Source organism: Pseudophryne corroboree, chromosome 3 (assembly GCF_028390025.1).
Source record: "Pseudophryne corroboree isolate aPseCor3 chromosome 3, aPseCor3.hap2, whole genome shotgun sequence".
NCBI lineage: Eukaryota > Metazoa > Chordata > Amphibia > Anura > Myobatrachidae > Pseudophryne > Pseudophryne corroboree.
Genome location: NC_086446.1, coordinates 276,845,617 through 276,858,875, shown reverse-complemented (window position 1 = coordinate 276,858,875; position 13,259 = coordinate 276,845,617). Strand labels below are relative to the sequence as shown.

The 13,259-nt window shown below is 47.0% G+C and overlaps 1 protein-coding gene across 7 annotated transcripts in view; it reads left to right on the top strand.

Annotated features, from left to right (window-relative positions):
- Positions 1-12,848, top strand: part of GMEB2 (glucocorticoid modulatory element binding protein 2) — a 131,576-nt gene extending 118,728 nt beyond the window's left edge. For all 7 annotated transcript variants that reach the window (XM_063959149.1, XM_063959148.1, XM_063959146.1 and 4 more), the window contains 2 exons: positions 3,686-3,808; positions 10,000-12,848. In XM_063959149.1, coding sequence (XP_063815219.1) covers positions 3,686-3,808; positions 10,000-10,646 — 770 coding nt within the window. In that variant the 3' untranslated portion in view covers positions 10,647-12,848. The remainder of the gene's footprint in view (positions 1-3,685; positions 3,809-9,999) is intronic.
- Positions 12,849-13,259: the final 411 nt, after the last annotated feature.

The following is a 13,259-nucleotide window of genomic DNA, read 5'->3' as shown; positions in this document are numbered from 1 at the left end:
ACACCAGTCTCTAAGCCACACATTTACCTCCCTTATCTCCCTCTGTCTCCCTGGGCTAGCACGTGGCATGGGTAATATTTCGGAGAATATTACCTTAAATGTCCTTGCCTTAGGTTTATTGCCTAAGTCCCTATAATCTTTCTTAAGGACATCCCACCTTCCACTAACTTTGTAGTTGGTGCCAACATACACCAAGACCACAAGGTCGTTCCCAGCCCCTCCCAACAATCTTTCTACCCGCTCTGCGATGTTCCATACCCGAGCACCCGGGAGACAACAGACTCTATGGCGATCACGGTCCCGGTAGCAGATTGCCCTATCTGTCTTCCTGATAATAGAATCCCCTACCACCACAATCTGATTAGGTACCTTGCTATCTTTTTTTATTCCATCTGTGCCAGAGGGACCGCTCCTCCGGTTTCTAGAGGGAACAGTCTCCTCCGGCTTCATCATTTCCTCACTAACATCCACCGAATCTTCGTCCTTCTAACTGTGACCCAGCTGGCAACCTGGTTGTCCTCGTTTACCGGTGTCCCCCCCTGCAACTCCTCAATCGTTCTATCTAAGCTTTGCTCGAGATTGTTAATATCCCTCGGACGCGTAACGGTTTGCTCTAGATCAGTAACCTGGGCTTCCAGGGCAGCCGTTCGCACACACCTCGCGCAGATGTATTCACACTGGGACGGTTGCTCCAGGTGTGCATACATCATGCACGACATTCACTGAACGAGATCCTCAATCATGGCCCCACCCATTTTTTCGTAGTAAATGCTAACTCCCTGTTACCTTCAACAAAACAATACAAACTATACTAAACAATACAGTACTATTGCCTAGCTGTGAAGAAAAATAATATTCACGATGGGGGAGAGAAAAAAGAAAAGAAGAACAGTCACTTATGTACTATTCAATAATGCAAAACAGTAATATAGTAAAATTGATATGCTAATACTTCTCTGTCCTTATCTGTGGGGGCCCTCTCCTGCGGCACCGCTGTACCTCCTCCCTTCACCTCTTATCGATGGGTCAACTGTCCTGCAGTCCCTGAGGCTCAGGCCCCTTGCAGCAGCTCCGGCTTCCAGCGCTCCAGTCGCGGCACCTCCATCCCCTGCAGTTGTTGCGCCTCTGGCTCCCAGCACCCCCGTCCCGTCCCCTGCAGTTGCTGCGGAGGGAGTTTTGCGACTCAGGCTTACGGTACCTCCCGTCCCTCGCACGCTCCTCCGTCCTCACACGGCTTGGCCTGCTCCCGTCTCCCGGCACGTCCAGTCTCTGGCTTCCGGTATTGTCAGCTCGTCTCAGTGTCAGCCCGTCTCCGCAAGATAAGTCAGCACACTGTGTTGCTATCATAGACAGATTTTTCATGAATTCCATAGCCGTGCTTTATGGGGACCATTTTATCTAAACGATAGACCTCAGGATGAAGGTCTGTGTCTAGTCATTTAGCAGCTCATGTTGTGGAGGCTGTGGTTTTTTGAACAGTACCTAAACAGACTCGGGGCCTAATTCAGACCTGATCGCTGTGCTGCAAATTTGCAGAGGTCTGCGATCAGATAGTCGCCGCCCAGGGAGAGTGAAAACAAACCCTGTGCAAGTGTGCGAATGAATGTGTGCGGCATGCGAAAATTCTGCCGGACAGCGGACAGCTGCAAATCCGTTCGCAACTCCCCATCAAATGATTTTTCCAGTCTGTGCGTAGCCCAGGATTTGCTCCTACAGTGCGATACAAACAGGCTGTTCGGGTCCGGAGCTGATGTCACAAATCCACCTTGAAAACGCTAGGGCACGCCTGCGTTTTTCCTGACACTCTTGGAAAACGGTCAGTTACCACCCACAAACGTCCGCTTCCTGTCAATCACCTTGCGAATGCCCGTGCAAAATTTTAGCACCATCCTGGTGCTGTTTGGCAACGTGCGTGCGCATTGCGGTGCATGCGCAGTCATTCGAGAATCGCCCGCTGGGCGATTTCGCACAACTGCGATCAGGACTGAATCGGGCCCTCAGTTGGAACAGTGGAAGCTTTTACATTGAGCTGTTGCTTCTGGTATCCTAGGAAAGGCTATCCAACTTTTCATCTATGCTTTGGCTGCAAATGGCAAGGGGGGTCATTCCGAGTTGATCGTAGATGTGCTAAATTTAGCACAGCTATGATCATAAACTCAGACATGCGGGGGGACGCCCAGCACAGGGCTAGCCCGCCCCGCATGTCTGTGCCGGCCCCCCCGCACAAATACAGAAGCATCGGCCCGGACCCCCAACGGTCTTGCCACGCCTGCGTTGGCCGGACCGCTCCCCCTAAGCGGCGGTTTAACGCCGCCGTTCAGCCCCCTCCCGCCCAGCGACCGCCTCTGTCTCAGCCGCCTCTGTCTGCGGCGCATGCGCAGTTCTGACCCGATCGCTGCACTGCGACAAACTGCAGCGAGCGATAGGGTCGGAATGACCCCCAAGATTGTACATCCACAAAAACTGTTCTAGACAGTCAATCACCAAGGATTTCATCATAATCCAGCTGCAGAAAACCTGCAGATGAAAAAGATAAAGAGAGATTTGTCAATGACTTTCAAAGATAATGTGTAATCGCCAGTGCAAGGCCCCGTGAGAACTACACCAGTGTCTGTCAGTACTAATCAAAAGCTATCTGGCAAGTTCCAATGGATATTCTTTCTTTCTCCATGCTTCCCTAATCTGCCTACCTTTTCTACCAGTTGGTTCAGGCCCTACCCCACTGCACAAGTTGCTCATATTATTTGAAGAAAAATCTGTGTTCTACTGCTGGGGTGTGCCCACACCTGCCTGCTCCAGTGTTAATGGCCAGAGGCTGGTGGGATTTTTCTGCTTTATGCTCATTAGACTCTCTTGAATGTTCAGACTGAGGATCCAGAGTGAAAGACTCCCTCTCTCTTCTGACTTCTTCCTCTTATTCTCACCCTTGCACTATGCTCCCACCAGTTCTCCTTGTGTTTTTTTATCTCTTTCTCCCCTTCAGTGACTTTTTACATTGATGGCTAACCCATATGATGGGTTCACCACAGCCTACAACTTGATACTTGTCACTCCCTGCCTGTGGTTTTACTGCGATGTTTTTGTATTTATACTTTGTACTCAATCAATGGTTCACTGTTGTGAATTGTAGTCATACTGTTTGTTGTTATGTCTACATCATCTATGGAACTACATACACCTTGTGGTGCCTAACAAAATATATAAATTGAACTGACCAAGGAGGCACCCTCCTCCCAAATCTAAATTTCTTCGCGGACTATTAATCACACCGTCACGGCAGCTCAAACTGGTTTCGCCAAGGTGCAAAACTGCACCTACCAGATGAGTGTACACTAAACTGTAAATGAGACTCAATTACTTTGAAAACCATTATTAGGAAGATGTACTTATATGCTTTGCTTTTCACATCTGTGTTTGGGCCTTTATCAGTTGGAGCATTCAGTCTATGTGTAACAACCCTGCTTTCTTATTAGTTTCAGGTATATGGTCACTGCTTTTCTACCATTTAACCCACTCTACACTGTTTATTTGCTTTTCTAGGCAATTATGTCTTCAGCCTGTTTATCCTTTACCTCCTCTTCTGCAATGAGTCACACTTTACTTTACACTGCACTCCTTGATTTCACGTGTTTGTGTTGGTTCCTTTGCGAATCATGTTTCTTTTATGTATCTTTTCTTTTAAAAGATGCCGTGCTGCTTAACAACATTGTGCAGAATTTTGGAATGTTGGACCTGATTAAGAAAGTGTTGGCTAGTCACAAGAGTCAAATGGACCGGTCTCGGGAGCAGTACACCAGGGACTTAGCAGGTATTGTCCCTACGATATCTTCCAGAAATTATCTTTGCCCTGTATGTTATGTAATGGTATTATTTTACTGTAATTTACTGTTATTATTTTACTGTCCGATTCTCAAGGTTGGTACACGCTAGGCGACGTGGTCTGTGAGCGACCGCCTAGTGTTTACCCTCCCGGGCCGTGGTGGCCAGGCATGCACAAGGAGCAATATGACATTCATATCGCTCAGTGACGTCACGCAGTGGCCGGGCCATGCAGGCAGCTCTTGGACGACAGTCTAGATTGAGCTGCCTGCACGGGTCACAGCGAGGGTCGTTAATGACCCACTAGTCGGCGGCATACACACTTGCCGAGAAAATGAGCGACGTCGCTCAGGAAGGGTGGAAATAAGCGACGTTGCTCATTTTCTCGGCAAGTGTGTATGCACCTTTAGAGTGAACAACTTTAGCTCTGATAAATGTAGTATCTGTTGATTCTGGTTTTGGCAGCTGAAAAACAACAGATGTTTCTCTATCGTCCTAAGTGGATGCTGGGGTTCCTGAAAGGACCATGGGGAATAGCGGCTCCGCAGGAGACAGGGCACAAAAAAGTAAAGCTTTTACCAGATCAGGTGGTGTGCACTGGCTCCTCCCCCTATGACCCTCCTCCAGACTCCAGTTAGATTTTGTGCCCGAACGAGAAGGGTGCAATCTAGGTGGCTCTCCTAAAGAGCTGCTTAGAGAAAGTTTAGCTTAGGTTTTTTACTTTACAGTGAGTCCTGCTGGCAACAGGATCACTGCAACGAGGGACTTAGGGGAGAAGTAGTGAACTCACCTGCGTGCAGAGTGGATTTGCTGCTTGGCTACTGGACACTAGCTCCAGAGGGACGATCACAGGTACAGCCTGGATGGTCACCGGAGCCGCGCCGCCGGCCCCCTTGCAGACGCTGAAGAGAGAAGAGGTCCAAAATCGGCGGCTGAAGACTCCTGAGTCTTCATAAAGGTAGCGCACAGCACTGCAGCTGTGCGCCATTTTCCTCTCAGCACACTTCACACAACAGTCACTGAGGGTGCAGAGCGCTGGGGGGGGCGCTCTGAGAGGCAAATAAAAACCTTATTAGAGGCAAAAAATACCTCACATATAGCCCACAGAGGCTATATGGAGATATTTAACCCCTGCCTAACTTCAAAAATAGCGGGAGACGAGCCCGCCGAAAAAGGGGCGGGGCCTATCTCCTCAGCACACAGCGCCATTTTCTCTCACAGAAAAGCTGGAGAGAAGGCTCCCAGGCTCTCCCCTGCACTGCACTACAGAAACAGGGTTAAAACAGAGAGGGGGGGCACTGATTTTGGCGATATTGTATATATATAAAAGATGCTATAAGGGAGAAACACTTATATAAGGTTGTCCCTATATAATTATAGCGTTTTTGGTGTGTGCTGGCAGACTCTCCCTCTGTCTCCCCAAAGGGCTAGTGGGTCCTGTCCTCTGTCAGAGCATTCCCGGTGTGTGTGCTGTGTGTCGGTACGTGTGTGTCGACATGTATGAGGACGATGTTGGTGAGGAGGCGGAGAAATTGCCTGTAATGGTGATGTCACTCTCTAGGGAGTCGACACCGGAATGGATGGCTTATTTAGAGAATTACGTGAGAATGTCAACACGCTGCAAGGTCGGTTGACGACATGAGACGGCCGACAATCTATTAGGACCGGTCCAGGCGTCTCAGAAACACCGTCAGGGGTTTTTAAAAAACGCCCATTTACCTCAGTCGGTCGACACAGACACAGACACGGACACTGAATACAGTGTCGACGGTGAATAAACAAACGTATTTCTCATTAGGGCCACACGTTAAGGGCAATGAAGGAGGTGTTACGTGTTTCTGATACTACAAGTACCACAAGAAAGGGTATTATGTGGGAGTGAAAAAACTACCTGTAGTTTTTCCTGAATCAGATAAAATAAAATGAAGTGTGTGATGATGCGTAGGGTTACCCCGATAGCAAATATTGGCGTTATACCCTTTCCCGCCAGAAATTAGGGTACGTTGGGAAACACCCCTTAGGGTGATAAGGCGCTCACACGCTTATCAAGTGGCGTTACCGTCTCCAGATACGGCCGCCCTCAAGGAGCCAGCTGATAGGAAGCTGGAAAAATATCCTAAAAAGTATATACACACATACGGTGGTTATACTGCGACCAGCGATCGCCATCAGCCTGGAGATGCAGTGCTGGGTTGGCTTGGTCGGATTCCCTGACTGAAAATATTTTATTCATGTACAGCATTTAATAGGATGCATTCTATATATATGTATGTGAGATGCACAGAGGGATATTTGCTCTCTGGCATCAAGATAAGTGCGTTGTCCATATCTCCCAGAAGATGTCAGGGACACGACAGTGGTCAGGTGATACAGATCCCATACGGCAGATGGAAGTATTGCTGTATAAAGGGAAGGAGTTATTTGGGGGTCGGTCCATCGGACCTGGGGACCACAGCAACAGCTGGGAAATCCAACCTTTTTTACCCCAAGTTACATCTCAGCTAAAAAAGACACCGTCTTTTCAGCCTCAATCTTTCCTTTCCCATGAGGGCATGCAGGCAAAAGGCCAGTCATATCTGCCCAGACATAGAGGTAAGGGAAGTAGACTGCAGCAGGCAGCCCTTTCCCAGGAAAAGAAGCCCTCCACCGCGTCTGCCAAGTCCTCAGCATGACGCTGGGGCCGTGCAAGCGGACTCAAGGTGGGGGGGTAGTCTCAAGAGTCTCAGGGCGCAGTGGGATCACTCGCAAGTTGACCCCTAGATCGTACGAGTATTATCCCAGGGGTAAAGATTGGAGAGTCGAGACATCTTCTCCTCGCAGGTTCCTGAAGTCTGCTTTACCAACGGCTCCCTCCGACAGGGAGGCAGCATTGGAAACAATTCACAAGCTGTATATCCAGCAGGTGATAATCAAAGTACCCCTCCTACGACAAGGAAAAGGGTATTATTTTTCCACACTATATTGTGGTACTGAAGCCAGACGGCTTGGTGACACATAGTCTAAATCTAAAATGTTTTGAACACTTACATAAAAGGTTCAAATCGAGATAAAGTCACTCAGAGCAGTGATAGCGAACCGGAAAAAAGGGGACTATATGGTGTCCCTGGACATCAAGGATTACCTCCATGTCCAAATTTTGTCCTTCTCATCAAGGGTACCTCTGGTTCGTGGTACAGAACTGTCAATATCAGTTTCAGACGATGCCGTTTGAATTATCCACGGCACCCCGGGCCTTTTTACCAAGGTAATGGCCGAAAAGATGTTTCTTCAAAGAAAAAAGGCATCTAAATTATCCCTTACTTGCACGACCTAAAAAGGGCAAGTTCCAGAGAACAGTTGGAGGTCGGAAGAGCACTATCTAAAGTAGTTCTTCGACGGCACGACTGGATTCTAAATATTCCAAGAATCGCAGCTGTTTTCCGACGATACGTCTGCTGTTCCTAGGGATGATTCTGGACACGGTTCAGAAAAAGGTTTTTCTTCCCGAGGAAAAAGCCAAGGAGTTATCCGACCTGTCAGGAACCTCCTAAAACCAGGAAAGGTGTCTGTACATAAATGCACAAGAGTCCTGGGAAAAATGGTGGCTTTTTACGAAGCAATTCCATTCGGCAGATTCCATGCAAGAATTTTCCAAAGGGATCTGTTGGACAAATGGTCAGGGTCGCATCCTCAGATGCACCTGCGAATAACCCTGTCGCCAAGGACAAGGGTATATCTTCTGTGGTGGTTGCAAAAGGCTCATCTATTGGAGGGCCGCAGATTCGGCATACAGGATTTGATCCTGGTGACCACGGACGCCAGCCTGAGAGGTTGGGGAGCAGTCACACAAGGAAGAAACTTCCAGGGGGTATGGACGAACCTGGAAAAGTCTCTTCACATAAACATTCTGGTACTAAGAGCAATCTAAAATGCTCTAAGCCAGGCGGAACCACTCCTGCAAGGAAAACCGGTGTTGATTCAGTCGGACAACATCACGGCGGTCGCCCATGTAAACAGACAGGGCGGCACAAGAAGCAGGAGTGCAATGGCAGAAGCTACCAAGATTCTTCGCTGGGCGGAGAATCACGTAATAGCACTGTCAGCAGTGTTCTTCCCGGGCGTGGACAACTGGGAAGCAGACTTCCTCAGCAGACACGATATTCACCCGGGAGAGGGGGGTCTTCATCCAGAAGTCTTCCACATGCTAGTAAACTGTTGGGAAAGACCAATGGTAGACATGATGGCGTCTCGCCTCAACAAGAAACTGGACAAGTATTGCGCCAGGTCAAGAGATCCACAGGCAATAGCTGTGGACGCACTGGTAACACCTTGGGTGTACAAATCAGTATATGTGTTTCCTCCTCTGCCTCTCATACCAAAGGTATTGAAGATTATACGGTGAGGAGGAGTAAGAACAATACTAGTGGCTCCGGATTGGCCAAGAAGGACTTGGTACCCGGAACTTCAAGAGTTGGTCACGGACGACCCGTGCCCTCTACTTCTGAGAAGGGACCTGCTACAACAGGGTCCCTGTCTCTTTCAAGACTTACCGCGGCTGCGTTTGACGGCATGGCGGTTGAACGCCAGATCCTAAAAGGGAAAGGCATTCCAGAAGAAGTCATTCCTACCTTGATTAAGGCAAGGAAGGAAGTCACCGCGAAACATTATCACCGCATTTGGCGAAAATATGTCGCGTGGTGCGAGGATCGGAGTGTTCCGACGGAGGAATTTCAACTGGGTCGTTTCCTACATTTCCTACAATCAGGATTGTCTATGGGTCTCAAATTGAGATCTATTAAGGTTCAAATTTCGGCCCTGTCAATATTCTTCCAAAAAGAATTGGCCTCAGTTCCTGAGGTACAGACTTTTGTTAAAGGAGTACTGCATATACAGCCTCCTGTGGTGCCTCCGGTGGCACCGTGGGATCTAAATGTAGTTTTAGATTTCCTCAAATCCCATTGGTTTGAACCATTGAAAAAGGTGGATTTTAAATATCTCACATGGAAAGTGACTATGTTACTGGCCCTGGCTTCCGCCAGGAGAGTATCTGAATTGGCGGCTTTATCTTATAAAAGCCCTTATCTAATCTTCCATTAGGATAGGGCAGAACTGAGGACTCGTCCGCATTTTCTCCCTAAGGTGGTATCAGCGTTTCACCTGAACCAACCTATTGTGGTGCCTGCGGCCACTGGCGACTTGGAGGACTCCAAGTTGTTGGACGTTGTCAGAGCCTTAAAAATATACATTTCAAGGACGGCTGAAGTCAGAAAATCTGACTCGCTGTTGATACTATATGCACCCAACAAGTTGGGTGCCCCTGCTTCTAAGCAGACGATTGCTCGTTGGATTTGTAACACAATTCAACTTGCTCATTCTGTGGCAGGCCTGCCACAGCCTAAATCTGTTAAGGCCCATTCCACAAGGAAGGTGGGCTCATCTTGGGCGGCTGCCCGAGGGGTCTCGGCATTACAATTCTGCCGAGCAGCTACGTGGTCGGGGGAAAACACGTTTGTAAAATTCTACAAATTTGATACCCTGGCAAAAGAGGACTTGGAATTCTCTCATTCGGTGCTGCAGAGTCATCCGCACTCTCCCGCCCGTTTGGGAGCTTTGGTATAATCCCCATGGTCCTTTCAGGAACCCCAGCATCCACTTAGGACGATAGAGAAAATAAGAATTTACTTACCGATAATTCTATTTCTCGGAGTCCGTAGTGGATGCTGGGCGCCCATCCCAAGTGCGGATTATCTGCAATACTGTACATAGTTATTGTTAACAAATTCGGGTTATATTGTTAAGGAGCCATCTTTAAGAGGCTCTTTCTGTTATCATACTGTTAACTGGGTTTAGATCACAAGTTGTACGGTGTGATTGGTGTGGCTGGTATGAGTCTTACCCGGGATTCAAATTGCCTCCCTTATTGTGTACGCTCGTCCGGGCACAGTACCTAACTGGAGTCTGGAGGAGGGTCATAGGGGGAGGAGCCAGTGCACACCACCTGATCTGGTAAAAGCTTTACTTTTTTGTGCCCTGTCTCCTGCGGAGCCGCTATTCCCCATGGTCCTTTCAGGAACCCCAGCATCCACTACGGACTCCGAGAAATAGAATTATCGGTAAGTAAATTCTTATTATTTATAAACAATTATGATATTACACAAATACTTGAGCTGTACATTAATTTTGTAACAAATGTCTCCATAGCACTGGAGCAGCAGTGTGATGAGCATCGGAGACGGGCCAAGGAACTCAAACACAAATCTCAGCATCTCAACAATGTCCTGATGACTCTTACACCGGTCACCTTACCCCCTGCAGCTAAGAGACCACGGTTAACCAGAGCTACATCCGGCCCTGCTGCTATTGGCTCACAGGTCTCTTCTCAACAAACGCAGATCACCTTGCCACAGGGAATGTCTCTCTCTCAGTTGACAAGTCTCCCCTTCAGTAAAATACTGTCCACCGGCATCCCTGTGTCCTCCTGCTCCTCTGTGATAAATAAGAACTCGTATTCCCAAGCCAACTCGCCCTCCTCCCCTGTCTTGGGAGGTTACACTATCCTTGCCCCTTCAGGGAGCAATTTCCCCAGCACACTGGAGATTCACCCTGACTCCTCCAACCTTACTGTCCTGAGTACTGCAGCCATGCAAGACAGCAACACCGTTCTAAAAGTAGTGAGTCCCATCCAACTTCTCACTTTGCAAGGGCTGGGTGCAACAATACAAAACCTGGCTCAGCTAGCACCAGCTGGCAGTACTATTGTAGCCATGCCCTGTGAGTCAGGGGAGGGAGAGGAGGAACACACCACCATAGAAGTGACTTCACTGTCTGAGGAGCAGGAACAGAAGTAGGCTCGGGAGCAATGTTTCTGTGTTTTATAGCTCAGAGCTGCCATGTGACTGAGGAAGGCTGTGAGAGAAGAATGGGCAGCTGATGAACCAAAGACTGATTAGGAGAGCTGTATAGAGACAAGTGCACAGCACTATGCTGAAGATCATCCTGGCACTGAACAGTTGGACAGACTTTGTTACAATACACGGCATCAGGTCTCACTGGGCAATCCTGGAATAGTGAAGTGTCCCTTTCTCTGAGCCTGTGTGGAACCTGTCACACATGCTCCGCTAGGAGCTGAATCCTCAGACATTCAGTGTTACTGTTTTAAACATCTGCAATGCTGAGTGGTAATCTGCATTTTTCCAACATACTGATAATGTCTGAGGCTGCAGGCAGTATATGTATGTGTGTATCAACTGTGTACTTTTTTGTCCTACAGTATGTGTAACCTCTCAGAGGCATCAAGTGTTTTGTGCCTCATAATTTAGTAACACACTTAATTACTAATGCATTGATAGTCAACTGGTACACTGCATTCTCATGAATATTGGTTGGCACAGACAGTGTCTGCCTGCAGTGCATGGGTACAACGTTTCAGAATTGCTGCAGAGTGGAAAATGTTATTGTATTGTGTAAGACGTAGAGTTATGCTATGACAAGTACTATAAAAGGATTGTACATGGTAACCATATTCTAGAAACATTGGAATACCTCTAACAGGTAGTGTTGTATAGAAGGCCTAACACTTGCAGTTTTTCAGATTTACTTTCCAGCGTTTACCAGTAATAGTGGATGCACCTTAGGGCCAATCTCTTCCTTAATGACATATATACCCTGGCACTTACTTGCTGTAATGACATAGCCATCTTGGGAGTGATATTATTTCAGCCAGCATGTACTTCTGTTTAAAGTGTACCCAACACGTATACATGACTGTAGGTAGCCATTACTCAGGAAGATGCAGTCAGTTCACTAGCAAGTGCCTCATGCCTCATGAATATTACAGCTTCTTTGTTGTCTGAATATTGATCAGCACACAAAATGGTTGCCTGCACTTAAGTATATACTACAATTACACTCTTTTACAACTGAGATATGCATATTGTTTATTTTCACTACAAGAAAAACCTGTTTTCAACCACTGGTTCCACTTGCCCAGTCCTGCATGTACCTGCACATCACTAGCCTGGTGGCTTTCATTACATGACAAAGGTATTTGTGATTTGTATGGTAGCACAGCATATCGTGTGATCATTTCATGGTAACTCTGCTAGTCACAGACCCTGATGGGGTACTGGAGGGGAGGGGGAGAGCGAGCGTGAGAGAGATGAATGCTACAGTGAATTACCTTTCCTCTGGTGTCAAAACATAAAACGGATCTTCCTATACTGTCTGTATACTGATGGTGTCCAGGGACTGGCTCAGGGACACAAAGACGGTATCTGTAGTGTGTAGAGTAAAGCTGGACATACACTGGCTAACTCACCTGACAATTAGGTGCTGGATCTGTCATATTTGGCCATACTTTTATATTGACGGAGCTATATTAGTGCCGTCAGGCGATGGTCCTATTCATGGTCAGATGAGCACCTGCCTTCTGTGCCATTCTAGGATGTCAGTATTTAAAATGGCCTAATTTGCCAAATCACAGCACTTGTGGGGCACCTTAAGTTGGTTGCATAAGATGATCATATATAGGTATACTCTGCTAACAGTGAGCGCTATACATTGCACATGCATCACAGGTTGGTAGGTTTTGTTTTTCTTAAGTACAAATGGGAAAGCTCAAAAGTTATTCTTGCTTTTGGCAAAACTCCTTAAAAATGTAAAGAATGAATGGAATCCACAATGGGATATGCATTCTGCTGTCATGGAAACGGCTTTTGCTTTCATCTTCCTTCATTGCTTTATCAGGCTCTCCATTGGTTATGGTAAATGCAAATGCTGGGGCTTGAGATGTTTCAGTCATTATCTAGGCATTCATTCATGTACCTAACCTTTTTTTTGTTTTTTTTTTTCCTTTTTCTATATCGATCAGTTTCCTTTCTTTATCCTAGCTCTCCTTAAGGGCAGACTGCACCCAGCTACTGTCCATGTACCCTAATCTTGCTGCCCTTCTCTAACCATCTGCTTTGTGTTTATACAATATGCATGGGAGACCTGAGCCGTGTCACTTATTCTGTATGTAAATAAAGGTAAAGAATTTGAGAGCTCTGATACACGGATGTTGTGTCCTCTCTCCTTAGATAAAAATAAAGATTCTATTAGGGACAGGGCATGGGCTGTGTGATGAGAGCAAATGTTGCATTCAAAATTAAGAATGAAAAACACATTGGTCATGGACGTCTCATGCTCAGCTAATGGATTGTAAAAGGATTATTTAGGCCTGAGACCAACTGCTGTCGCAAGATCATTGTACTGTAGGTTCCTAGTTGCCTTTTCCATGCTATAAACAGTGTTCCATATAAAGGGGTATGAGAACACTTCTTAATGGTTTCTAGGGTCAGAACTAGGAACATACATTAAATATGCATGCAATAGAAAACAACAACTGAGTATTGGATCTTTCAGGACTCATGGTAAATTGTAGGTACAGCACCTTTAACCACATGCCTGGCATGGTCGCATCA